Source organism: Vulpes vulpes, chromosome 14, assembly GCF_048418805.1.
Source record: "Vulpes vulpes isolate BD-2025 chromosome 14, VulVul3, whole genome shotgun sequence".
Taxonomy (NCBI): domain Eukaryota; kingdom Metazoa; phylum Chordata; class Mammalia; order Carnivora; family Canidae; genus Vulpes; species Vulpes vulpes.
The window spans coordinates 16120937-16148282 of record NC_132793.1 but is presented as its reverse complement, the minus strand read 5'-3'; the positions used below and the strand labels follow the sequence as shown (position 1 = coordinate 16148282).

Below are 27346 nucleotides of genomic sequence, written 5' to 3'. Positions count from 1 at the left end.
AAATCAGTCCTCACTTTGGGTTTCTGTTCAACCTCACATTTCATTATTTAATTTTATTTTTTCAGTCTTGTCCCAGAAAGCATGTCCTGAGTGAGATAAATTGGAGCAAACACCCCTGCTGTCTCCTTCCCTCTGGCATCTCCTGACTGATGCCCTAGAAGAAGTTGCCACGACCCTTCTGGAGGCAGGAGCTGAAACAGAAGACGTCTACACTAGAAGGGAGGGCAAGGGCCAGTGGGCCAGCAAGGTGGTGACATCTAGCAAGGTGGTAACATTAATGCAGAGAGGCTCACCCTTACCCAGGGTTCACAGCTAGTAAGGGGCAGAGCTGGGATTTGAACCTGGTGTCTTCTTGTTTCAGAACCCATTTCCATATTGCCTTTGGCTGAACTAGGGCCCAGACACTGGCGTGGCCGGGAGGAGTGTGTTTGTCAGCTTGCCACGTGGAGGCAGCTGGCTTGCGATGCCCATCCCACCCCACAGAGGTCCAGGGTGTTCATAGTGGAGGGGACCGAGGTGGCCTTGGAAACCCCAAAGGTTTCTAGTCCCTGTGTTTCTGTCTGGAAGCCTCCTTGTGCACATGTGGCAGGAGCAGGCTTATACCCTCCCTTCTAGAAGCATGGCTTTGCCTTGGCTGGATATTGAGAGGGGGACTTCCTGGAGCCCCTGGCTTCTCCCTCTACATCTGCAGCCATCCATACCTGATAGTCAAAGCCCAGGCTTGGGTGAACCTGTTGTCTTTTGTAACCTTGTCTCCTTACCTGTAAAATGACGGATTTGGTGACTCCGTTGACAGCACCATAGTGAGCAGAAGTTTACTTCCAATCCTGCTTATGACACTTATTAGCTGTGTATATCCAGCAAGTTACTTACCTTCTCCATGCCTTAGTTTCCTTCTCTGTAAAATGGGGATAATAATCGCATCTACCTAACAAGGTTGTCTTGAGAACCAACATATGTAAATGCAGGAACAGTACCCAGGACAGAGTATGTGCTATTCTTACTGTTACTTCACGTTGGGAAATTAGTATTGATGTAGCAGGACCTGTTGTGCTTGGCAGGAAGCAGATGTGCAGAAACTGCTTTTGGTTGGGTAGGGGAAGAAGATGGGGTCAGATAGTAGTAGGAAGACCTCTGCTGGGCCCACTGTGGGACCTTGGGACACTACCTAACCTCTCAGAGTCTCATTTTTGGTGGTTGCTTGTTTATTTTTGGTTTTTCAGTAACGAACACATAGGAAGATATAGAAGCATATATGATACATTACAAAACTAGAGCCAAGGAAAATATAAAATAGAACAAATTCTATTGAATTTGGAAAATGAAAGCAGATTTGTTGGCCCTGGGATCTTATGGAAATTGGCCTGTAAATCTGGCTCTGGGCTTCCTGGCAGATGAGTGAAAAGGGAAATAGATTTACTCCATGATTTTTTTGACCAAAGGGAAGAGGCTTAGCAGGTCCTCACGAGAAACACAGTCTTAACTGGCGTTTGGAGCTGAAAGAAATTCCTCTCACCAGCCTCATGGAAGTTCTCAGACCTCAGTTTCCCCAAATATAAAGCAAGGGGATGAGACCCTGCTCCCTTGCTGCTCTGGCTGATTGTGGGGATTATTACATGGGTAGAAAGTACCTGGTACATTCCCAGTGAGTAGTGGGTGCTCAGAGGGCACAGCTCTCACCCCTCTGCCCGGTCATAGCTTGCTTCTATCAGTTTCTGGACAAAAGCTGAAGTCTGCACAAAGTCAGGCCAAATATACCTGCCAGTGCCCGGAGTACAGTTGTGCTGTTGGAACCCAGTGGAGGGGAGTTCTGTGTGCAAGGGGTGGAAGCTGCTTCCTAACAGGATAGACGCCAAGGCCATTGGGGCACTGTGATGAAATGAGGTTGGAATGTGGTGTTGTGCATAAGCCCCACAAACGAGTACAGGTGGTGCAGTGGGAGGTTGTGTGAGGGCCATTCAAGTGAGACTCCCTCCGTGCAGTCCGACATGAGTTCGAATTCCGACAGGGCTGTGGCAGGGTCAGGGGGAGTGGGGGGCATCTACAGAGGATGAAGGGAGGCAGGGCCCAGTGCAGCCTCAGGTATGCAGTGTGGCCCCAGGGTGGCACGCGTTTTGGGGCAGGAGGCATGCAGGACTGGAGCAACCACAATGCCCCGGGGGAGGGGGGGCAGGATCCAGAAGGCATTAGAGGCACAAAGTGGCTTTAATCACTTCCCTTGGGCGAGATTTATTTAACAGCAGCTCAGAGCTTCTCAGCACTTACAGGTGCTGACGGGGGCATCACAATATTGTGAAATTAAGCAGGGAGCCGACTTCATTACGGCTTACCTGGCAAGGAAGCAGCCGCCTTAGTTAGCAGCGATGGTTGGATGTGACGGAGCTAAAATTGAACTTGGCAATTACGCTCCAGAGAGGTTCTCCGTGCTGTAAAAGGAAGTTCCATGGAAATCAACCCTGGTAATCATAGGGTTTACAATTAGTCAGTTACTATTAAGGTTGCCCTGTCAGCATGTACTTCAGGGCAATGCAGGGGAAGAGGACGGAAAAGGTTTTGACTGTCTTGGTTTCCATGTGTTCACCTGCATTGGGGTATTTTTTTTTCTTTTTTTCAAATTGGTTCCAGGACAAAAGTTTGAGAGACCCTGTGTTAATATCACGGTGCAGGGTGGCCATTTGAATGGTGGGTCGTTTTATTTTTTTTATTTATTTTTTTTGGTGGGTCGTTTTAAAGTCCTTTTATTTTATTTGCATGCCCTCGTACGTCTTTCTCATTTTCGGGTTTTCTCCAGACTCATGAGGGTGCTTTTCCAAACAGCTTCATGACTCCCCTTGGGATATTGTATATGAAGAGCTCAGCTTTTTGTTGACTCCTTGTTCCAGAGGAATGATGTCATAACATGGAAGTTGTATTTATTTTTGTTTTTTAAGATTTTGTTTATTTGACGGAGAGAGAGCACAAGCAGGGGGAGCAGCAGGCAGAGGGAGAAGCAGGCTCCATGCAGGGTTCGATCCTAGGACCTCGGGATCATGACAAGCCAAAGGCAGAAGCCCAACCAACAGAGCCAGCCAGGCATTCCAATATAGAAGATTTCGAAGCACCTTCATGGAATTATTTTTATTAAGCTGTGACTAGGATATTACAACAACTTCAGAATATTGTGCCCATTTTGCAGATAAAGGCAGTGAGGAGCTGATGTGCGTTTGGCTGCTGTGCAGTCAGACAGAAAGAAAGGGCTTGTACCGATTCACTTCTAAGTCGCCCCAGGGTGTGTGCACTGACCGTCTTGAATGGGAAGATGGAAACTCAAGTCAGCAACTTGCTTTGAACCCAGGCCAATTCATCAGTAATACGGGAACTTGTGCTTGGCGGTGTGTAAGGATTGAGATAATCCAGGCACAGTAGGAGCTCAGCACAGGTCCCTGTTGCTACTAATAGTGATATTTATCACCCACTCACTTTGTGCCAGGCATGGGACCAGGCCCTTTCTATGAGTGATGGTGGCTTTGCACAAAGACCCCTCAAAGCAGTCTTAAGTAAACACAGGCTCAGAGGGGATAACTTTGTCCAGGTCTTCTTAGTTCGTAAGGGGGTAGTGCCAGGATTCAGATTTGGGCAGTCTGGCTCCCGGAGCCTGGCCCTTGTCCTGCCCCTACTCTGGGAACGGTTGAATGTCAAGAACAAGGCAGCCTGGATTAGCGGCCTCTGTGGCTGAGAAGAGAGAAGCATTAAAACAGAAATATCTTTTCCAAAAGGCTTCTGCTCCTTCACATGAAGCTGAGTCATCTCTCCTTGTTTTGAACCATAACCATCGAGCTGCCCCCAAATGCCCCCAAATTAAAAAAATAAATAAAATAAAAAATGCTGAGCTCTGTTAAGGTACAGAGCCTCCCTGGCTCCACCCCAGAAGGAGCTAAGCAGAGGGTCTGTAGAGCTCAGACCCCCTCAACTGGGTACCGTGGCCCAGATGTAATGGGGACTCACTCTCAAGGTGAGTCCAGGTTGGGAAGCCATTCTGTAACCACATACCTGGGGACAGCATGGTCACAACCCCAGAATTCCTCTTTCTAGGTCATGAGTGGCAGAGTCAAGTCCAGAATCTTCTATTCCCAGGCTCAGCTCTCAGATTCCCTTTCCTGCATGTGGTGGAGGCCAGCATTTGATGGAGAATGCAGGGACTTTCTGCATCTGTCCTGTGTCACCCCACCTCTGCCTCTTAACATGCTTCCTCCCTTCTCTGTAAACCCAACACTGCCCCTCCTGCAATCCCCAGCTCAGATGACACCTTTTCTGTGAAGCCCTCCCTTAGCCGATAACCCTGAGGCTCTTAGCCATGAGCACTGTCTCCCTTATGTACTAATTTCTCCCCTTCGTGCCTGAGCTCAGATGTCTTTGGGGGCAAGGACAATGTCCTGATCACACACTCCCCTTGTGTCTGGAACATGCCCTGCATGGAGTGGGGACTAGCCAAAGGGAACAGTAACTGCTGTTGAGTGAATGAGTTAGTAAATGATAATTGAAGGCTTTTTACCTTCACACTTTCTCTGTAACCATCAGTTATACCTTTTGCTTGTTGGAGTCTCTGGTCTCCAGTTAGAAAGTTCAATATCCAACACTAATATGGGCGTTTTTTCATTATCAGTGAATGCAGATCATTTGTCATGGCTGCATAGTATTCCACTGTACAGAGTTGTGATTTATTTAACCAATACCCTATCAATGGATTTTATTCTTTTTTTTAAAACAGCAACAGTGTGATATTTAAAGATCTTTTATTTATATATTTGAGAGAGAGAGAGAAAGTGACAAGAGGGGCAAAGGGGAGAGAGAGGGACAAACTGACTCCACACTGAGCATGGAGCCTGACATGGAGCTCGATCCCATGACCTTGAGATCAGGACTTGAGCCAAAATCAAGAGTCAGATGCTCAAGTAACAGCCACCCAGGTGGCCCTCAGTTGTATTATTCTTATTTCCATTTTCTTATAAATAATGTTACAACAAAGAATAAATATCTGTGTGCAAATGCATGGGGCCTAGGAAGTCCTTTCCCATCTAAGCCTATAGAAGCATTCATGGATGAGCTTTTGTAGTACCCTCCCAGCTTTGTGTGTGTGTTTCCAGCTCTTTGATATAGCTGAAATTTCCATCTTTCTGTCATAGTACAAAATCTCTCTTTCCCTTTCCTTCACACAAGGATCCATGCACTGGGATCTGGGCCTTGGATCTACAGATTGCGTGTACTTTCTGTTTGTTGAGCATCTGCTGTGTGTCAGGGCCTCTGCTAGGAGCCGAGACCCAGAGATGAGCAAGGCTCTACAGAGTCCTGGTCATCATGGAGTTCACAGCCTAGTGAGGAAAGGTGAGCAATAAACAGAAGTGAAAGCCATCAAAACAAATAAGCAGAAGCCATTGGAGTGATGTGCTAGGAAGAAAGGAACTCAGTGTGGGTGGGTCAGAGGAGCCCTCTCTGGGGAGGAAGGAGATCTCCAAGCAGAATGTGAATGAAGGATGAGAAGTCGATTGTGTGAGGGAGCATCTGGGCGAGCATGATCCAGGCAGAGTGAACAGCATGAGAAAGGTGCAGAGGCATGAACACAGGACCCTTCCTCTCTGGAGCCCTTTCTGATCCCTCCACCCCCTCCTCATGCAGAGGCCTAAGCACTGGTCCCCTTTGTCACCATTTGTTACCTGGGTCCTTCTCCTTATCACTTAGTTTATTATTGGTATAAGTGTTCGGTAGTGGGATACTTCTAGAACTCCTCTCACTGAGTCCTGGATGCCCTCAGCTATGTGAGGCTTCCTCCACAGCCTTTGGTGTTTCTGAAATGTCCAAAAATTAAAACTGGCTTAACAGCACCTGGCAAAGTACATGGCACTTAATAGGTACTGTCATCCCCATTTTACAAATGAAGAAACTGAGGCTCAGGGAAGCTAGCACAGCTAGGATTTAAACCCAGTCCTGTCTTACTCGAGTCCACATTCCTCCTGGAGCCCTGAATTAACTGCACCTGTGTGAAAACTAAGGCCGTTACAGGGGAATCCATAGTTCCTCAGGCCAGCGCTGTCCCAGGCCTGATCCAGCCTCGGCCCTTGGCCTGCTGGCATCAGAGGAGTGGGAAGGAACTAGGGCGGCTCTTATATTTTTGGTTAATTTTTTATTTTATTTTTTAAAGATTTTATTTATCCATTCATGAGAGACACACAGAGAGAGAGAGAGAGAGGCAGAGACGCAGGCAGAGGGAAAAGCTCCATGCGGGACTCGATCCTGGGTCTCCAGGAGCAGGCTCTGAGCCGAAGGCAGCGCTAAACCGCTGAGCCACCCGGGCTGCCCCATTTTTTTTTGTCTTAAATTACAAATGTCAAACAAAAGAAAACAAAACAAAACACACAAATGTCATGCATGCTTGTGGAAAAGAAAAAAAGAAAAAAAATTAGACAAAAAAGAGAAAAGTAGCAGATGAAAAATACCTCCTTCTCCTACTCTGCAGATTGTCGCTGTTCTCAGTTTGGCATCTCTGACAGGGCATATCACACACACACAGTTATTGTTTTTGTTTTGTTTTGTAAAGATGGGATCATGTCTTTGACTTTTTCTTCCAAAGGGTCCCAAGTCAGCACCTGCAGACCTTCCTCATTCCCTCACATTCCATAGAATGGATATATTTTACTCGGACGCTCAGAAGTCTGATTGCCAATGAGATGGCATGCAACTTTCACAGGTTGACAGGTGCTGCTAGGCTGCCTTCCAGAAGCCTTTCCAGCTCAATACCTGCTCCGGAGGCAGTGTGCGTGAGTGGGGAAGGCTGCCTCCCCTTCCGCTCCCTGAGACCTGGTGTGGAGACCGCTGCCAGGAGCTCGGAACACTCAGGCCCAGATTGGGATAGGAGATGGATTTTGATAAAAGAGGTTAAATAACAGGTTTTTCCATTTCACCTTATAGGAATGGGATGGGGGGCGGGGGTGCTGGGCCTCCAGCCAATAGAGGACCAAGACTTGTCAGGAGGGCTTATAAAGCTTGCTATTTCTGGCATTTTTTCTCTTTCTCTGCTGATTATGCAGCAGAATCGCACAGAGGCTGTCGCGGGCGCGTTCTCTCGCTGCCAGGGCTTCTGTGGAATGAGACTCGGGCTCCTTCTACTTGCAAGACGCTGGTGCATTGCAGGTGTGTTTCAGCAGAAGGTAAGCAGCGGGTGCCCGCTGCCTCCTGCGGTGGAGGTGGTCAGGCCGTTGCTGTAGGGTGAAGAGAGACGGTGCCTGGGTGGGGGCAGGCAGGGGCTTGGACTGGTGCTTGTCACCTTATGGAGTGACGATGCTTTGGAGGGTCCAGGAGGCCTGCAGTTGGCAGCTCCTTCTTGAAAAGGAATTTTGAAAGTGGCTGGGATTGGCCCCTGGAGGGGCAGGTCTTGGCACCCTGAGCATCAGAGGTGAGGTGCCCAGCATGCTCAGGAAGCATCTGTTCATCCATCCATCCATCCATCCATCTATATCCATCCATCCATCCATCCATCCATCACACCTTGCAGTGGGCCTGGCCAGGTGTGAGTGGGGGGGTCTGGCCAACTCAGACCAGAAACAAGGATGAGGATAGCACATGGTATGGTAGGAGCCCAGAAGACATCTAGAGTGAGGAGTGAGAAGGGCTTTTCAAGGCAGGAGGGATAAGGAGTAGCTGGGGCTGTCACTATGAATAAAGTTTGAGCTGCCTTCTTTCATTGAATTTTGGAGTTTGTGGAATCAATAAAACTTTACCCCAAATTTGCAAGTACCACCTTTTCCTTTTGTCCATTAAGGATATTGAAAAATAACCAGTTGGGCTCTCCAATTGCCATCCTATTGTAAAAGCAAGGACAGCAAAAGATGAGGAAGGACATTGTCACAGATTTAAGGGCAAATTCATACCCATGTACTAGGTGACAGAGATTTTGAATGCAGAAACCTAACATTGATGGCATTTTCCAGCTGTTGCTGGGGAGATGGTCTTTGTGGAGGGTGTTGGCTGATTTGGGGGTGGGGCTTGTTGCAGGTGACAGGGCTGCACCCAGCTGAGCAGGAGGCCTGACCTCTTCTGGTGCTCTGATTTATCACAGTGCTTGTTGAAAAATTAGCTTTGTGCACATGTGTCCCAGAAACAGAAACCACCCTCTCATGCCTGCTTTCCCTTGCTTGGAATGTCCCAGGCAAACTGAGAGAGACCAAGAAACAGGAGCTTCTGTGCCCCCTACATGATCACCACTTTCTGCATGCTGGGTCAAAGGCAAGAGGCCACAGGCCTTCGGTCTGCTGGGGAATGCTTTGGAGCCAGCCAGGCACTGAGAAGGTAGCCAGGGACTGCCTCCTGTGTGCCAGGGTCTTGGTTAGATTCTGGTTTCAGATCTCACTCTGCCACAAATACAATCTGTGACATAGGGCAAGCTTCTTGAGCCTTGCAAGTCTCAGTGTCCTTATCCATAAAATGGGAACACTGATACCTCCCCTGTATTGTGATGATTGTGTGTGTGCGTGCATACACATACTGTCTAGCACTTTGCCTTATATGTGGTAGGACCTCCACAAATGTTGAGCGAGTGAATGAACAAATGACCCAAACCCTTGGTTCTGCTTTGGAGAACTTCATGGCTAACACTGTGTGTGTGTGTGCATGGACATGCCTGTGCATGTGACCTGGGGACCTCTCTCCCTTGTGCTTATGACCAGAGACTCTTACGTTCTGGTTCTCTTCTTAGGGAGCTTGGATTCAGAGCCACATTCTACTTCATAGCCCTGTCTGGTACCAATTTCTCTATGTCTCTGGTTATGTCCATAGTCTCTTGACTGGGAGAGGAATTAATTACAGGGACTTACTGGCTGTCTTGAAACAGAACCGACTCTTATTTTTAATGCTTCCAGAACAGCTTTCTGAATACTAGCATTGTATTGGTGGGGTCTTGGGATAATAGCTGCCCAGTAAACCAGTGCTAGCTGAGAGCCCAGGGTGAAAGAAAGGCTTTGGAAGGGAGGTGGGAATGGTTTTAGAAGGGAGAGTGTGGCTGAAATATCACTACCTCTGAACACTCCCTGGACCTGGGGAACAGGAGCTGAGCCCAGATTTAAGACTTGGCTTTGAGCCCTGGCTCTGCTTTGTGTTTGCTGTGTGGTCTCTGGCAGGTCGCTTTACCTCTCTGAGCCAGTTTCCTTATCTATAAAATGGCAGATTATTGGAATTAAATGGGACTAGATCTATAAAGCACTGTGTTGGTGCTCAGTAAATAAAAATACCCCTCTTGGGGAAGGACCGTGGAAGCCTTTGACTGGAGCCCAGTGTATCTGCTGGCACATAGAGTTTGAAACACAGCAGATGCCTGATGAATATTTATGGAGAGGATGAAGGTGCCCAGGGAGTGGGAAGTCAGAGTTATATGTTTATATCCTCCTGTGTAATCACTTTGCAATCATTGATAAGTTCTTTGCCTTCTTTTGGTCTCTGACTTCTTTTGGTCTCTGATTCCCTTAGAAAAATACTTCAGGCTGGTCCTACCAACTCCTACTGTTCTATTCCATGTTGGAAATTGGAGCCGTATGTGGAACTTCCAGTGAAGGATGAGCTTCATGTTTGAAATTAATTTCCTTTCTGTGATTAGTGGCACCCGTGATGACTCTCTCCCTCCTGCTGCCTCCTGCATTCTCAAGCCAGTAATTAATGAAATTGGGAGCAGAGGCAAGGATGCAAGGTTTCCTCAGGAGGCATCTCGGGCATAGCTGGGCCTCCCTCTGTGGCACCTGCTGTGATTGCAGGAGGCCCAAGGGCTGTCCAGGAGTCTCTGTCTCGGTCCAGCCACAAGGCCTGGCAAGTGTTCACATGTGTGGATCACAGCTGAAGCCCTGAAATATCATAGATGGGAAGTAATTTCTCCAGCTTTCCCTAGCCCTGGGATGGGGTGGCGGGGGTGGGGGTGGGGACCTCCTGCTTTTGAGTATCTGTCCAAATGGGCATTGATACAGGAATCAGGTGGGCCTGGATTTGCAGGCTTCCCTCTCTTGATTTTTGGCTGAGACATTAGGCAACGTACTCACCTTCTCTGGGTCTACCTTGCTGTGTGAAGCAATTGAGGCCATGGGAACAGCAGCCTTTTATGAATGGGGCAGTGGTATAGAAAAGCCACTTTGGTTTGCACATCTTTGCCCCAGAAGCTTCATCTCAAGGAGACAGTGGCTCTAAATGGTCCTTGTCTTGACTCATCCGCCCCCACCCCGAGACACGCCCTCCCTAGTCATGCCCATCTTGGTAAACACAGTGACTATCCACTCCTTGGCTTATATCATCCCTGGCTCTGCTCTCTGCCTCACTCCCTGACGGTTGCACCTGCAGGGTACAACCCCACCTCCCCACTTCACTAGTACCTGGGTGATCGCCTGGGTGATACAGGAGCCTCTGCTCAGGCCTCCTTGTCTCCACCTTCCTTGTAGAGTTTGCTCTCCACACACAGCTGGCAAGTTCTCTGTGAGCCACTCCCCTGCTGAAAGCCTTTTGTTGGATGGTTGCTTGTAGCCTGTTGGATCTGTTCTGATACCCTTAATGTGGCCACTTGGGGGGCTGGGGCACCTGTCTGATCTCATTTTTTGCATTCAGCAAGCTAGCTTCTGCCTCCTTCCTCCCAGGCGGAATCATCACGGCTGAGCAGCTTCCTGAAGCCCCCTCCCCCACTAGCCAAGCTGTGGTGCTTCTGGATTTTATACATGCAGACCTTTTTGTCCAGAATGTTTCCTTTCCCCCTTGAACTCCTGCTCATTCTTGCAGACAGAGTTGTGACATCACTGCTTTCCAGAAGCCTGCTCTGATCCCGCACTCCTCCCACCCCCAACAGTGTGGGCCAGGGACCCTTCCCTGTACCCAGCCCACTGATGCAGGGCCTGATGCACCTTTATCCTTATGCTCTCTGGAAGGACATATAGCACAGAGTAGCTGCTTGAAAAACAGTAATTTACGTGCAGATGCAAATAACTCCTTGCAAATTTAAGGGCCTTCAGACAGACTGGATTAGAATCCTCAGCCTGTGGTTTGGTTTTGGCTGTGTTACCCTGGATAAACCATCTAACCTCTCTGATCTTTGAGGGTCACGAGGACGGACAAGAGGACACGCAAAACCGATCTCCCCTTCTTTCACACCTGCTGGACAGTAAATGTCCCCAAAGACACTTGGAATATTTCAATGGCTCCTCTACTTTACTCTGAGCAGAGCAAACCCAAAGAGGGGCCAGACCCAGCGGCCCCCAGTACTGTGCACAGAGGAGCCCTGCACAGAACCTCAAACGGAAGTAAAAATAGCACCCATTGGGGCAACCTGAGTTGCAGAAGCCACAGGAAGAAGCCGCAGGCCGAGCGGATGTCAGCTGCTCTGAGGCCCCACTGAGGCTCCTCGGATGTGTTGAGCTGTTGCAGCCCTCACGCCTGCCCTTACTGGCTCCTCTGACCACAACTATCAGATAAGGCTGCAGAAAAAGTGCTGGCTTCCTCTCTCTGGGGAAGAGTAATCTCAGTGCCATCTGTGGGGGATACTCCATCCTTTGTTGCTTCTCTGGTTTCTCTTCCATCCCCCTACCTCCTTGCTCGCTCTGCCCACCCTACTGGTCTTCACCCTCCTAGCCCCACCTTAGGGCCTTTACACGGGAAGTTTCTCCACCTTCCCCCCCTTCCCCATACTTGCCTGGCTTAGTCTCTTCCCCTAATAAACTAATTAATTTATTAGGTAATTAATAAATATCCTTTCAGGAAATGAATGCATGCATGAGGGGAATAAGAACCAGTCCAGCAATTAGAAGAGGGTCAGGCTGGATGTGTTTGGATTCTTGTTTTACATGCACACACACATGCATGAACACACACGTGTGCTCACACAGGGGTCCTCAGCCACTTTTTTGAGGCTCTCAGTGTTCAAAACAGGACTGGCCCAGGGTAGGTGCTCATCAAATGTTTGTAGAAAGGAAGGGGAGATGAAGCAGGACCAGTGGGACTAGTGCTAGCAGGACTAGCAGCACTAGTGCTCTGGGGAAAGGGCCTTGGCACATTCTGGGAGTGGTTCAGCTGGCAGGAGAGGAGAGGTCCAGTGGGAGATGACGAGGGATGGGGCTGGACAGAGTGGCAGGAATCAGGTCAAACAGGACCACGGCACCAAGAGAAAGAGGTTAGGAGCCTTTGAAGGATTTTAATCAGGGGATGATTTAGGACTGGCTTCTCCTGCTTTGTGATTAGGTGGGAAAGTCTAGTCTTTGTTCTAAGTCAGCCATATGCCATTCACCCTTGCTTGTGCTTTTTATAAGGCTTCTCATAAACCCATTATGTAGATGAGAAAATTGAAAGTCATGGACAGGAGTCCCACAGAATCCATCCTCCTCCATGTGAAAGCCTGAGTCATCTTCTAAAATGTAAATCAGAACCTGTTACTCCTTTGCAAGAACTTGCCAACGCTTCCCATCTGGGATAGAATCCGTATGTCTGCTATGGTCCCAGGGTTTCACATGCTTGGGCCCCTGCCGACCACTCTGGTCTCAACCTTGTCCCTACTCTGTGTTCTAGCCACATTATTTCTCTCCCATGTGGCAGTTTTCTGCTTGCTGACCCCAGGGACTTTGTGCTTGGTAATCCCTCTGCCCATAGGGCTTTCTTTGTGGCAGGCTCCTTCTCCCCCGCAGGGCTCCCCTAATTTAACTCTCACCTCTAGAGAGAGATCTTTTCGAGTCCTTCCTCTCCACCTTTTATCTCTGTAGTTCCCTTGTGTACTTCACGGCGTTTATCACAACTGTAGCCATGTTTGTGTGTTTGCATGTTTGGTGCCTGCCTCCCCCAGTGGGCTCTGAGGTCTCTGGGCCTGGGACTGTGTCTGCAGAGGATGCGGGGAGCTCTGGGCCTCTGTGGCCCTGGATGGCTGCATGTTCCTGGGCCTGTGTGAGGAGACAAACACCAGCCCCCCCTGCCCTGAGGAGGAGCATCATGGTTCCTGCCCCACCTGGTCTTGACCCCACTCCCAGTGCCACCCACATTCCCCATAATGCTAAATGCTCTGTCTGGCATTTCAGCTGCCTAGAGAATCTAAATACGCGTGGAAAGATGTCAGGGTTGGGCTTAAGTCCCAGCTCAGCCACCTAATAGCTGTGAGACCCAGAACAGTTTCCTTTACCTTTCTCACTTTGCTCCTCTGTAAAATGGGCACACAGAGGGATGGTCTCTCAGCAGGGGCCTACCACCTTGTGCTCAGTACTTGATTCAGCTCTAAACTCCCTTATCTGAAATCCAAAAAGCTCCATCACCAAATGTCGGTTTGTGAATATGCCACAAACTCATTTGGCCACAGAACCTGATCTGAACTGACGCAAAGCTCTTCGTAATTTTTACTTAACCCACTTGTGTGAATATTCGTAGGATTCAGTGAAGAAATATGAATGTGTTTTACTGCAGGGGTTGCTCTGGACCCCCTACCAAAGGCACAATGTAATTTGTGGGATTCTCACACAGAGATCCAAACAGATTCTGAATTCTGAAATCTCATGAGTTCTGGCTAAGAGGATGGCCCCTGTGTATGTGAGCTGGCACTGAAGCCCTCTTGGGGCATGGGAGGGTTGGGGGGCCTCTGACAGCTCTCACAGAGCCAGAAACCTCTTGTTTCCTCTCGGTTTCTTGGCAGCCAGTGTCTCTGGCTGCCTGGGGTTAGATTGGGTTTTGTTTGCTCGGGGCAGAGGTTATGGCTTGGGCAGGGTGAACTCAGGTGCTCAAGCATTTCTGGTTTGAATTTAAAAGGGGAAATTTTTTTCTTATGAATCATCAGAAAAAGAAATCAGAAGGAAGTGTGTGACCAAGGAGAGGAAATTAGGGTTTGTGAACTGGGTGAGTCACCCCCTTTCTGACTCCTGGGTGATCCCTTGCTCTTGGCAGTTTTCATTCATCTCTGAGACTCTCGGTTCTGTATGGAAAACACACTGGGATTTTATTCTGGCTCGAGCCCTGCTTCCCTTTCTAGCCATCAACATAAAATGTCTCTTTTTGAATCACTGCCACATTGGCTTACTTATTATTACCTTATCAAATGTTTCTTCTCTTCCTAGGCTCTGCTCAGAGTCCTGCTTCCTGGTCCCCCCTGCCAATCATCACAGCAGCATCTGCCTGGCTTCCTGGACAGGCTTCATACTTACCTTTTCCAACCCATTCCCTGTCCCGAAGCCAGAGGCCAGCTTCTAAAATGCAGCTCGCACCCTGGGCTTCAGCTCCCTAGTATAGCCCTGGAAACCCATCACATGATAAGGTCCTGTTTGCCTTGCATTCCAGCTCTGGCTACCTCCCTGCTCAGTGAATGCGCCCCCTCTCCAGCACCCCCAGTCTTGGAGAGTGTTGTTCTTATGCTCTCTCCCTTCCATCTGGTGCCTTCTCTCATCCCTGGCCTATTATGCTCATCCTGCTGGTAGGTCTACTTAGAAGCCTTCTCCTCTGTGAAGTCTTTTTACAGTGGCCCTTCTGTAGGCTCCCACGAACTCTGGCTCCCAGTACGCTCATCACCCATGTTATAATTCCTGGTCCTGTCCCCCTCACTACACCACAAGCTCAGGAGGATGAAGACCATGTCCCACCCATTGCTGGTACCATTGCCAGCACTCAGAACAGAAGACCATTTTAAGCAAGACAGGGTGCACTTGCGACAGGATGGGCAGTGTGGTGAGGGGGTGACTCCTGAGGCAGGAGACAGGGTCTTGGGTTTTCTATCTACTCTGCTTCAAGCTGGCTGGCTGCCTTGGGAGTGGCTGCCATATTGCTTTCCAGTAGGCTGGAAACGGTTTTCCTTGTCAGCAGTGGCGTGAAATACCCCTTTCCTTACAGTAGGTGTGGTTCACATACATTTCTCCCGTCATCACCTCAAGTGTACATTTTGCCTGTACATTTGTTTCTTGGTAGATTGCCTCTTGCGTGACTTTCCTGTTTGTGTCCTGTGTCCTTTTGTCTATCGGTATCTTGCTGTCTCTTTAATTTGACTGAAATGTTTCTACACCGTATATATTAACTGTCTCATAGTTGGTGCTGATATTTTCTTAGTCTGATGTCCTTTTCATTTTGGTTTTATTATGCTTCCTTCTACAGAAGATATTAATGCATATATATTTGAATCTGTCAATCTCCCTTCCTCTGTGATTGCTTCAAGGGCTGAGGAAGTTATCCTGCTGCCATAGATCTGATAAACATTCTGTTCTGTTTTTCTGATATTTCCCTATAACATGATTTTTTATACTTAACTCTTTAATCTGTTTAGAGTACATTTTGGTGGGTGGCTTGCAGTGAGTATCTAGTTAAGTGTTCCTAAATAGGAACAGGATAACCCTATTATCCCCATTCTGGTTTTAAAGAATTGGACTTTGTCTCTTTGTTTCCAAAAGGAGAGACAAAATAGAATAGTTGTTATCAGGGTGAACCCTGATAGAGCTAAGATTTTGGCTTTGCCACTTTCTAGCTGTGTGACCTTTGAACAGTTGCTTGAATTGTACCATTAATTTTCTCCTGTGTAAAGTGGGATCATATCTCCGTCAAAAGCTTGAGGGAAATACCGTGTAAATCATGTGACATGGTACCTGGCATATAGTGAATGCCCTCCTTCACCATATGTTTTCATGCAGAGGTGGGTCTAATTCTTCACTTTCTCTTCTGCTGCACTGATTTAAAGTTCTCCCTTGAGGGACGCCTGGGTGGCTCAGTGGTTGAGTGTCTGCCTTTGACTCAGGTCATGATCCCAGGGTCCTGGGATCGAGTCTCTCATCGGGCTCCCAGCAAGGAGCCTGCTTCTGCCTATGTCTCTGCCTCTCTCTCTGTGTCTCTCATGAATAAATAAATAAGTTCTTTTTATTCTTTTTATTTTTTTAATAAGTTCTTTTTAAAAAATAAAGTTCTCCCTTGACATCACTATCATACTCCTTTGGTTGCTGGCTTCACAGAAAGTTTTAGTCTCTGGCCAAACTAGGCACCTCTCCATTAGTTACTCCTCTTTTAGGAATATTGCTGCAAACCCTCCCTGTTTTGTTCGATGACTGTTGATTCCTCCTGCCCACTCAGCACAGCCCCCTCAATGATTCATACACGCGCCCCGACCACTCATGCACACACACCCTGGGGTTTTTAACCCTCCCAGCTGCCTGGCCTTTGCTCACTCTAGTCCTTCTACCTAACAGGTGTGCATCAGTTGCTCTCACTTGGCTTATTTCTACCTCATTGCCTTGTCACCCCTGGTGTCATCGGTGCTGGCACCTGGATTCCCTCTGGATCCCAAGGTTCCCTGGGGATCGTTTGTGTGTCCAGTCCTCAGGGTCTGGCACATGGCTGGGTACATTGTAGGTACTTGGGTCAGGGATTGGGGAGGGCAGGATGCTCCCTGTGACCTTGAGCTTTGATGGCAAGAAGGCTAAGTCTGGCTTCTTTTTGAGGCACAGGCTCAGGGGACCCAGTGGTGGTCGTCACCCCCAGCACGCTGTTACCAGCAGCTATGGGTCATCTACCAGCCCAGGCCTCAGTTTCCTCCGTGGGATAAAGATAGGGTCTTTGAGTTCCCTGACTTATCTTAACCTGGGTGGCTCTAAAATGGAGATGAAGTAGAAGAACTCACTGGCCTGTGCTGTGCCTCCGTGCAGGCTGCTCTCTCTCTCTCTCTCTGATTTCTGGGGAGCTAAGGTCTATTGGGACAGAGGTTCCTCTTTGCCTTCCTGGCCCCTGTGCCTGCGAGGTCCTCAGGGAGAGCCTAGACTTGGGGCATAGGAGTTGATTGTCAAGAGCAGAAGGGTGAGGGTGGGTAGAAATCCAGCCTTCCTAGCGCAGCAGCTTGGTGTACCCTCACGCTGCGATGCTCCCAGCCTGCCCGTCCCGTTCCTGTTTTATGGGGAGGAGCCCGAGGATCTGACCGGCCAGGTCCTTGTCTTGGCCAAGGGCCACACTGGGCATGAGCGAGTCCCGGTCTGCGGGCTTCCAGGGCTGCGCCGAGCCAGGGTTCTGTCTGCTTCCCAGTCCAAAGGCTGGTTTTAAGACAGCACTTAAAAATATAGCAGCAGTGTTTACAAATATCATTTCCTGTGTTATCTGGTACTGACAGAAGGAAGTGAATTTGGTACTTTGTCTGTGTTAGGTTTTGGGGTTAGATGCCTAAATGCCAGGTTCAGGTGACCTAGAAAATCTTTCTAGGTCAAATTACTATTTCAAACGATTTTTCTTCCCCCCCCCCCACTTTCTTTTTAACCGTCCCACGATTGAACGCTGTCGTTGACATATTTCCCTTCCAACAATGCCAGCCCTTTGTGGCATGATTGAGGGCTTGTTTTGTAGCGCTGGGAGAAAATATCTCCCAAATCATCTGCTGCTCATTGTCTCAGGCACTCGCTCACCCCGCCCCCCCGCCCCGTGCCACAGTCTCACCCGACGCACGCTCATGTGGCCTTTGGTTAATTGTCTTTGGCAAGGATGGGTTTTGGGACTCGTTCCCAACCGCGGAGGATAGATAATTGTCAAGCACGAATCCTGGCAGCACTGGCGCCCTGAGGCTCTGGACGGCCGACCGCAGCGGCTGGGATTGGACAGCTCCGTGCCTTCGCAGGGTGGCAGGGCCAAGCCAGACACGGAGAAGCCTGGGCGTCAGAGCCGCGACCCCCCAGGGGCACTTCCTGGGTGTTTGAGTCCTGACTCTGCCCCCTACCAGCTGTGTGGCCTTGGGCAAGCTGCTTAACCTGACTTAACCTCAGTTTCCTCATCTGTAAAATGGGAGCCTGAGTAGTAGTGACTTACCTCGGGGTTGTTGAGAAGATGATACGAGCTAAACTGTACAATTAAAGGAGTCCCTGGCTTGTGCAAGCACCGCATAAATGTTGCACAAATCAGCTAAAATGAATAAATGATAGTGGTAGTGGATGCTCTCGTGAGTCACCCAGAGCCCTCCTCAACGGAGACACTCATTCTGGCAGCTATTGAGAACGTTAGCTGCCGTTGCCCTCTCTGGGGGTTGCCTTTGGTGGGGGGAGGTGGCCTTTCCTGAGGTTATCACCCTCCCCCGGGGCAGCCCGGGTCCAGTGGGTCCAGCCTGGGTCCACTTGAGAATGTGGTGGCTCCTTGCCTCAGTCTGGGACATCGCTCCAGAGCTGTCGTGTGGACAGGCTGCTGCCTCTGATGTGACTGCATCGCAGCTCAACTTGTCCCTCTGCCCTTCCTGCCTCCCGTCTTTCCTGTGGTGCCCCCCAGCGAACCTCCAACCTTCATTCTCAGAGCCTGTTCCCAGGACCCTGCCCTAAACCCACAGGTAGCCACCAGGGGCTGAATGGATCTTGACATCCATTTTAAAACACGTTTATTTCACTTGCATGTGTTTCCAGAAGCTTTTTTGAGGAGCAGCCTTGAGGTTTCTGCACCATCCCTGTCCCCCCATCTCTGGGTGTGTACCATTTGTGCACCACAGATGTTGGCAAACTTCCCCTGCTCTGTAGGGTCCTGGCGGAACATTTGGGGGGGCAGGTTGGTGATTTCAGGACCCTCCTCTGGTAGGAAGAGGAAGGTCTAGTTTTGAGACAGACCTTAAAACTTAAAACTGACCAACCAGGGCCACCTAGGTGGCCCAGTCAGTTAAGAGTCAGAAACCAGTCTGACTCTTGGTTTCACTCAGGTTTTGATCTCAGGGTTGTGGGATTGAGCTCCCCATCAGGCTCCACACTCACCAGAGTCGGCTTGAGTGTCTCTCTCACTTTCCCTTTTCCCCTCCCCCTGCTTTTTCTCTCTTTATAAATAAATAAATAAATAAATAAATAAATAAATAATCTTTAAAAAACAAACAAACAAACAAACACCTGACCAAATGACTAAAGGACCCAGAGAGCCTCACTCATTCAAACCCCTTCATATACAAAAGAAGAAAGTGAGGCCCAGGGAGGGGAAGGTGTTGTTGAAGACCACACAGTACACAGAGACCTCCCCCCACTCCCAGAGGAGATGGTGCTTTGGGGAAATAGTAGGACAGGCTGGTCTTAGGAGTCAGACATGCAGCAGTTGGGTATGATGTTATGGTCCAATAAATGCTTTCATGGTACTCCCAAGCAGAGGGGCAGCTAGTCCTATTGGGGGCTTCCTGGAGGAGGCAGCATGGAGTGAGTGGGAAGTAACTGCAAAGAGAGGGAAGAAAGAAAGAAAATAAAAACAAAAAGAGAGGGAAGAGACGGAGGTGCAGGAGGGGGGAGTGCAGAGCTGAGACCTGGATGTGTGTTTGAGACCTCTTGGAAAGGCAGAGCAGGGGAGGAGCCCAAGTGAGGGACAGGAGGCCACCAAGATAGTTGGGTTGGCTGGGGACAGGTTCACAAATGCTTTCCAAGACTTTTCCCCAGTGGGCAGAATGTGGCTCTAGGGACAGGGTCCTGGGCAGAACCAGGCAGGTGCCTCATCTTTCCTGACCCACCCTGGCCCCTCCTTGCCAGTTCAGGTCTCTGCGCAGGAAATAGTTGTGGAGTAAATGAGCGAACGGATGAGAGAAGGGAAGACTGCTGGAGAAAGCCGACTCCACTGCAGTTTGGGGGGTGGGTAGGAGCAGGGACAAGCAGGAGGCTTTAAAGACACCAGCTCCTGGTGAGGGAGGACTTATTTATTTTATGCTCCGAGCTGAGAATGTAGGTCCCTATCCTCCCTCCTCCGACCCTGGTGAGGCCCATTGGTGCCAGCTGAGAGGACACTGTGGATACAGTATGGGTGCAGGTGGGACCAGCTGAGAGCACTCACGCTGACATCTCCTGCCGCAGGAGCCTGGCGGAAGGCCACCAGAGTCCGATCCAGACCTGCGGGGGTCCTTGCCCTGCTCTTGGACAGCCTCGTTGGACCACACCCTGACCCACTTCCCAGCCTGCTCCCTCCAGCCGCAGGCAGCGTCTGCAGCCCCTTTGGAAACATTCCCCCTCACAGCGGCCAAATGAAAATGTTTGTTGAAAACAACATGTGCATAATTAAAGCTTAATGAGCGCTTGTCTGTTTGGAATGTGCAATTAGATTTATAATCGGGGATGGGAGCGAGCTCCAAATGGCTTTAAATGGAGCTGAGAGAGAGGATAATTTTTGCCATAAATCTGTGGTAGTGCGGATGGTATGTAAGCTGCCACGGTCCTGCCAGGCCATGCTGTGCGCACTGGGCTACCCTGCCCGTCAGCCTCTCTTGGCCGCTGCAGCTGGCTAATGGCCTGTGTGGGACTCACCAGGGGTCTTTGAGGTGGTTCTGCTCTGGGCTGGAGTGGGAGCTCTGGGCTGGAGTGTGTGTCTTCCTTTCTGTACTCCCTGAGCTCTGTAATCAAAGCTCACTGCGGGGAGACGAGGGTTGGTGCTGAGTCCAGCTGCCCTGGTCCATGGGGGCCTGGCCGATACGGAACCAACCGTATCCTCACCATGTCACCCCTGGGTTGGGAAACGCCTCCACATTTTGTTCTCTGTTCATCCCAATACCTAGAACTCAAGTAACATTCATTGAATGAGTGGTGAGCCTCCATACCAGCCTCTTGCCTTAAACAAGTCACTCCCCCTCTGTGAGCCTCAGTTTCCCCATATCTATCACAGAGAATTCTTCTATTTCCCGGGGACTGCATCTCAACCAGTGCTGTCCAGTAGAAATGGAATGCAAACTACATATGTAATTTTAAGTTCTCTAGCAGCCACATCTAAAAAAGTAAAAAGAAACAGGTCAAATTAATTTTGCTAATATATTTTAGTTAACTTTATATATATGTATATCTCCATCCAAAATGGTATCACTTTAGCATGTAATCAATATAAATATATTGATGAAGCATTTTACATTATTTTGCTGTTATTCTAAGTCTTTGAGACCTAGTGTGTATTTTACACTTATACACATCTTAATTTGGACTAGCTGTGTTCCAGTGCTCCGTGGCCTAATGTGGCTGATGGCTACCATGTTGGACAGCACAGGTCTAGAAGGAGAATGGTTGGAGCCAGTTGAGACCATTCTGCTTCCCCATCTGTAAAATGGGGACACTGACTCCTGTCTCCTAGAGGAGGCAGGTGCCTGGTGGCACTTCACCATAGGTGCTGTAGTGATCACTCTACATCTCAAAGTATTTTATGGCTAAACCAGGCAGTACTATCCACACCCAGTTGTCAGCAGTGGGGAGGAGGGTCCTACAGTAGCCACAACACTGGGCTTACTCACAAGACCCACTCCCAGCCCCACTGGCTGGCATTGTTCCCTCTGACTGCTAGATGAGGCTCTGGGTGCAGAGTTGTGAGGTCACCTGCTCTGGTTTACAAAATTTGGAAATGGTGGGGATGGGAGGTCAGTATAGGCCTTTGGGGGATCAGCAGCCTGGGCTGCAGACTCAGCTCGGCCACATCCTTGCTGTATGACCTTGGGCAGATCCCCTAACCTCTCTGGGCCAATAATAGTGTTGGATTTCTCAGTGGGTAGAAGAAAAATGTGCATTATGCCCAGTAAAGCAGGTGCACCAATAAAGAGAAAAACTCTTTTTGGAGAGAAATTGATATCAGATATTTAGGAACAAAGCACGAAAGTCATCATCATGGGAAAAATCCTCTCTCACTTGGACTCTTATGAAGATTTTAATTTACCATTTTATTTCAAATTATAGATGGCAGGTAGATTGGGGCAGGTAGACCTCATCAGGAGTCTTTCCCATGTGTAAGATCTCAGAGGTTTGCATGCAGGCCCGGTTTCCTCACCTATGGAAGAGAGGTAGTTACAGTGACCTAGTGATCTCTCAGGGTTGTTGTGAGGATTCAATAATAACATAAGTAATAGCTAACAATTATCGAGTGCATGCTGTGTACCAGATGTTCTGAGTACTTTCTGAATATTAACTTATTCAATCTAAGTGACTAAGTGATAGTCCTCCCCATTTTCCAGGTGAGGAAACTGAGAAATAGGAACTTAGTTAGAATGTCACACCACTTGAAAAGCAAGGCTGAGATTTGGACCTAGGGAGCCTGGCATCAGAGCCAGTGTTGGTGACCACTGTACCACCGTCCTCTTGTAGGTGCGTTTGTGCCTGACAGCTCTGTCCCTGGCCCCCTTCCATCTGCGCAGTGCCTCTCTGCCCCTCCTCCACCTCTCCCTGGTCCTGATGTGCATCTCTCTGTGACACCGCCACGGAAAACCGCACTCTCGGCAGGGCCCAGCGCGTAGCTGCCACATTCGCTGCTTCTAGCTTTTGAGCCGTGTTTTATCTGTGCAGAAGGAGTGTTCTCACGGCCCGACGTGGGGGTAGGCAGGCGCAGTGTATGCTGCTTTGATTGTTTCCTCTTTAGATCTCTGTGAGGTACAGTTCTCAGTGTCTGCCACTGACTGTGCTGGGGGCTGTGCATCCTTGGTCTTTGATCTTGTCTCTGGGCAAGGGAGGAGAAGGGGGAAGCAGATTCTACAGAACAACTGTTGCTTTGGTACCAGGAGTCAAGGCCAGGTTCAGAACTGGCTGAATGGATTTGGGCAAGCTCTCCAGCCTCCCTGAGCCTTGCCTTGCTCATCTCTATAATGGGGCTAGTCATGTAGTGTTGGGATTTCTGGGAGGGTCCCAGTGAGATGTCCAGGCACAGTTCTTGGCTGAGGTCTGGTATACAGAAGGTGCTCACTGGTCTGAGCTCGTAGCAGTCTTGGATGCCATGTTCCCTGCTCTTTGCCTGGCCAACTCCTGTGTGTTCTCCCTCCTGGGGCTCCCGAGTTACCTTTTCAGGAGCCTTTCTTAAGAGGCCCTCCTCTTTGCATCCACTCCCCTGTGATAATTTATCCTGCCATTGTCACATTTGTCAAAGAAGCAGCCATTATATGATATCTGAAATGCTGAATTCATTGCTATACTTTGCAAAGCTAGTCTCTCCAAATCAAGCATGAGCTGAGCTTTGTGGGTTTGGGGGGGAAGCATGGACCCTGAGGGTAGAGGGGCTTTGAGAAGCAGGAGGTTCTGGGACTGGACATGTGGCTATTGGAGTTAGACTGTTATTGATCACTTAGGCTGGGTGAATGCAAAGCTGTCACTGACCAATTGGGATGGGCTGCAAACAGGTTTTGTAGTTACTTGTTCCCATCTCAGGACTATGGCCAGTGAACTGCCTTTCTTTCTCAGGTGTGGAGAATAGGAACATTTTATTCCTTGAAGCTTCTCCATAGAACTGGGAACTCCTTGAGGGCAGGGACTGTGCCATAATCATTATGGTGTACCTTGTCAGTACGATGTTGGGCACATAGTATACACTCTCTAGATATTGTTCAGTAAGCAACTGTTGCCCCCTCTGTAACCTCAGAATCCCTTTGCGTTTATGTTTCTGTGCCTTGTGACAAGTTTTATTTATTATAAGTTCCCAATAGTTGGGGGTGCATTCCTTGGTGCATTGTAAGTGTTTAGTACATGGTATACCAGGGAATGGACTGGTTTTATTTTGCTTCTGCATATTGAAATTCGATCCTAGGGACAGAGAGTAAGAGTGAATGAGGGGAAGACATGAGAAGAGTGGGGTCAAGATGAATGGACAGAACTGAGATATTTCACCTTTTCAGAAGAAGGAAAGTGGTCAGGATGGGGATACTGTCAACAATGTGGGGGAGAGGAGAGATTTGAAGGGGTAGCTGACAGCCTCAGTGACTGTCTCCATCAGGACCGTGTTTCCTATGGTCCTGATGGAGAGGGTTGTGGCTGATGTGGTGATAAGAGTTTAGTTCATAATAACAATAATAGGTTAAATCCAAGGTCAAATCAACTAGTTACTGGTGGAACCAATACTCTGATTCATGAATCCATACTGTAGCCCAGTATATCACAGTACACGTAGAAGTTAAATGGAATCCAGGGTCGACTTGGGATGGAAGCTTTAAGGTTGGGCCCAAGAATACAGGTCTACAGAAGCAGGCAAGACTGCTAAGGGGGCACTGCGTAGCCAGGAACAAAAGACCCAGGGACAGTTCTATTTCAGTGGGTAGAAAAGTGGGGAAAGAGGGTCCTCCAGGCTGATGATGGGACAGTATGTAAAGGCAGGGGCACTGAAGGCTCCTGCAACCTTGAGGGATGTCATGGGAGCTGAGACACAGGGCCAGTTGTCATGGAGGGTCCTGGATGTAAAGGCTAATGATGTGGTGTCATTGCAGGGTTTTGATCTGAGCACTGAGGAATCACTAGTGATAGCCACAGTAGAGGATGGACTTGGGGGAAGGGGAGCTGAGGACAAAGCCTCTGTGGGTGTTTGGATTAGGGGTATGTAGGGGCAACGGGATCCAGAGTCATCCTGGAAGTATTACCTGTGTCCTGTGTAGAAGGTGACATCTTCTACCATGATGGTAGACCACTGGAGGAAGAAGAGGTCCATGCACATGTCATGAGTTCAGTGTGGATGTGTGGAATTTGGGATGCTCATGGAACAGATATCCAGGGGGAAACTATACATTGGAATTTGGACATAACTTAGTTGAAGATGAGCATTGGAGAGTCAGTGACGTGTTATAACCCTAAGAAGGCATGACATTGTCCAGGGAAAGTGTGAATAGAGTGAGAAAGAAATACCAGATATAATTATCCACCCACCTATCCATCCCACTCACCCATGTAACACACTCTATCAACCCAGGGATCCCACTCATCTGTTTATCTCACCCACCATTGCAGTCATTTTCTCATCCACCTATCTCTTCATTCGCACCCAGCCATCCTATCCATCCCACCCACCCATCTTCTAAATCTGCTATCTAATCACTGAGTCATCATCTGTTTATCTATATACTGGCCCATCTATCCCATTCATTCCTCCAAACTACTTATCTTCCCTACGCAGGTATTTATCATCCATGCATCCAGTCATCCATCCATCCATCCATCCCACCCATGCACCTACCCACCATCCATCCACTCATATTACCCATTACAATGATTTCCTTTTCTATTCACTATGTCAGCCACCACCTACATGTGACTTTTGAACACTTGAAGTGTGGCTAAGTCTAAAGTAAGAGATGTGCTGTAATGTAAAATACACACCAGATTTCAAAGACAGTATCAAAAAAAAAAAAAAAGGACTGTAAACCATCTCATTCACAATTTTTCTGTTGATTACATGTTGCAATCATAATATGCTAAAAATATTGGGTTAAATAAAATATGTCATTAAAATTAACTTGACTTGTTTATATCTGCTTTTTCAACTGTGGCCACTAGAAAATTTAAAATGACATACATAGCTTGCATTTGTGACTTGCATTATATTTCCATGAGACTGCGCTGAGCTATACACCATCTATGACTCATCCACCTATCCATTCACTCACCTTCCCACGGATATTTAATTTATACCTATGATGGATCAGTGACTCTGTGGGTCGTAGAAATGAGGAAACCGGGGTGTAGATCAGCTAAGACGCATGCCGATGGAGCTGACATCATATGAGTCTAAGATCAGGGCTCTCACCTTTCACCTTGGCTGCCTATTTGCTAAGTTTCCTTAAAGATTAAGATGAGACCTAAGTTGAGAGGGTTGTTGGAATAGGGGCCCAGTCGCCCCTCTTGCCAAGGGGACAACACAGCACCGAGGGAGAGACAGACCCTTCTGAAGCCTCTATGAGCAGAGTCGCTGGTGGCCGTCATGAAAGGGTTATCCCCACACGTTCGATATTTGCAAAAAATGTGGGTTCTTTCAGATTCCAAAACTCATTTCCATGACAAAACTCTTGGGAAGAGAAGATGAAGGTCTGGCTTTTGCAGAACAATCTTCCAGCTGTAATGAGGACTGAAGATGGCGATGGGAAAAGGAATTATAATTAGAATATGAAATGGGGAAAATTAATCTATTCCAGTCAGTGGTAAGAGGATGTTCTCCTGGCATTTCGTGGAAATTCTTAGGCTGTTGTCTCCCCTGCATTTTACCCCCTGATTTTAAAGCATGCAGAAGGTTGTGTGGTGTGAAAAAAAATAGTTTGGGCTGAGGAACTGATCCAAATATGATGTGAAATATGCACAGAATTTAAGTTCTTGTGTATGTCTCTACATGCTCAGGCCATTCACATTTGTGGGCACATTTAGGTGAGTTCTATTCATGTAGTTGCAGATGAGGGGTATATTTTTATACACATCTGTCCATCCCTTCCTTTCCATGTGTGCGTGCTGTAGACATTGCATAGTAGTCATGTGAAGGGTCTATGACACATGCACACTCATGTTTGTGCTGTGGATGCCTTTGTGTTGTGGTACATGTGTGACTAAGTGCTGTCGTTGAGTGCTGTGTTGTGTTTGACACGGTCCCCCACTGGTTTGTGGTGTATATATGGTCACCATGCTTGGGCACATTGCATCTGTCATATACATGTGTGTCCATATATACAGTCAGCATTTGCTGTGTGGTGGGTATAGACGTGGGGATTTGTGATCTTGGTTGTGCACACGGAGGTGGAGGTGGCCCTGCTTTGCTTTGTGACTTCTCCTTTTGGCTTACAAGTTCTTTCCACTGGAAAGCAACCTCCCCAAAAGAGCTGAGGAGGTAAGCCCAGGCATTAGGACCCTGGGGGCCAAACCAGGAGAAGCCTGGGACCCTTGGGGTCATCCTTTCTCCTTCTTTCCCCCAAGGGCTCTCATATGGTGGAACCCTGGGCAGAGGTAGGGCAGAGAGCAGACCCCCACTACCACCTCGGGTTCATGGCCACTGAGGGGCCAGGTCTTGAGCCCAGTGTGCTCCCAGGGCACCGTGCAAGGCACCTGGGAGTAACCAGTCAGAGGCTGATCCGGCCTGGCCTTGGGAACCTCTGCCAACTTCTCAGGTCTTCGCTGAAAGTAAGAAGCAAGCTTTATTCTAGTATGTGGCAGCTTTTCTTGTTTGAATAAATAAGCCCACTAGAGGCAGGCTCTGGTGACCTCAGGGAGTCCCACTGACCGACTCCCTTGTGTCCCCCAGCGTATACACATCAAAACCCAGAGTTTGGGCAGCCCCGGTGGCTCAGCGGTTTGGCTCCAGCCTTCAGCCCAGGGTGTGATCCTGGAGACCTGGGATCGAGTCCCACGTCGGGCTCCCTGCATGGAGCCTGCTTCTCCTTTTGCTTGTGTTTCTGCCTCTCTCTCTCTCTCTCTCAATCTCTCTCTCTCTCTCTCTCTCTCTCTCGATCTCTCTGTCTCTAATAAATAAATAAAATCTTACAAAAAAAAAAAAAAACCCAGAGTTTTCTTCTCTCATATCCCCAGAGCCATCCCCCACTGCTTACCGCAGATAATGCCTCCCTCCCTGAAGCACTAACACATATTTACCACACACCTATTATGTGCCAGCCCCAGGCTAATGATTGGTTCTGTAGTGGGGTGGGGTGCAGCAGAGCCTTGATCCCCACTCTTAAGGAGCTTCC

The 27346-nt window shown here is 48.7% G+C and overlaps 1 protein-coding gene across 8 annotated transcripts in view; it reads left to right on the top strand.

Moving 5' to 3' along the window:
* Positions 1–27346, top strand: part of TOX2 (TOX high mobility group box family member 2) — a 133484-nt gene that overhangs the window by 20976 nt on the left and 85162 nt on the right. Inside the window, exons 1-2 of one of the 8 annotated variants that reach the window (XM_072735786.1) lie at positions 6763–6908; positions 7062–7181. The exons of 2 other annotated variants lie outside the window; for them this stretch is intronic. In XM_072735786.1, coding sequence (XP_072591887.1) covers positions 7119–7181 — 63 coding nt within the window. In that variant the 5' untranslated portion in view covers positions 6763–6908; positions 7062–7118. Of the gene's footprint in view, positions 1–6762; positions 6909–6959; positions 7182–27346 lie in introns of those variants that run through there. 5 more of the 8 variants (XM_072735785.1, XM_072735784.1, XM_072735782.1 and 2 more) reach the window with 5 other exon arrangements.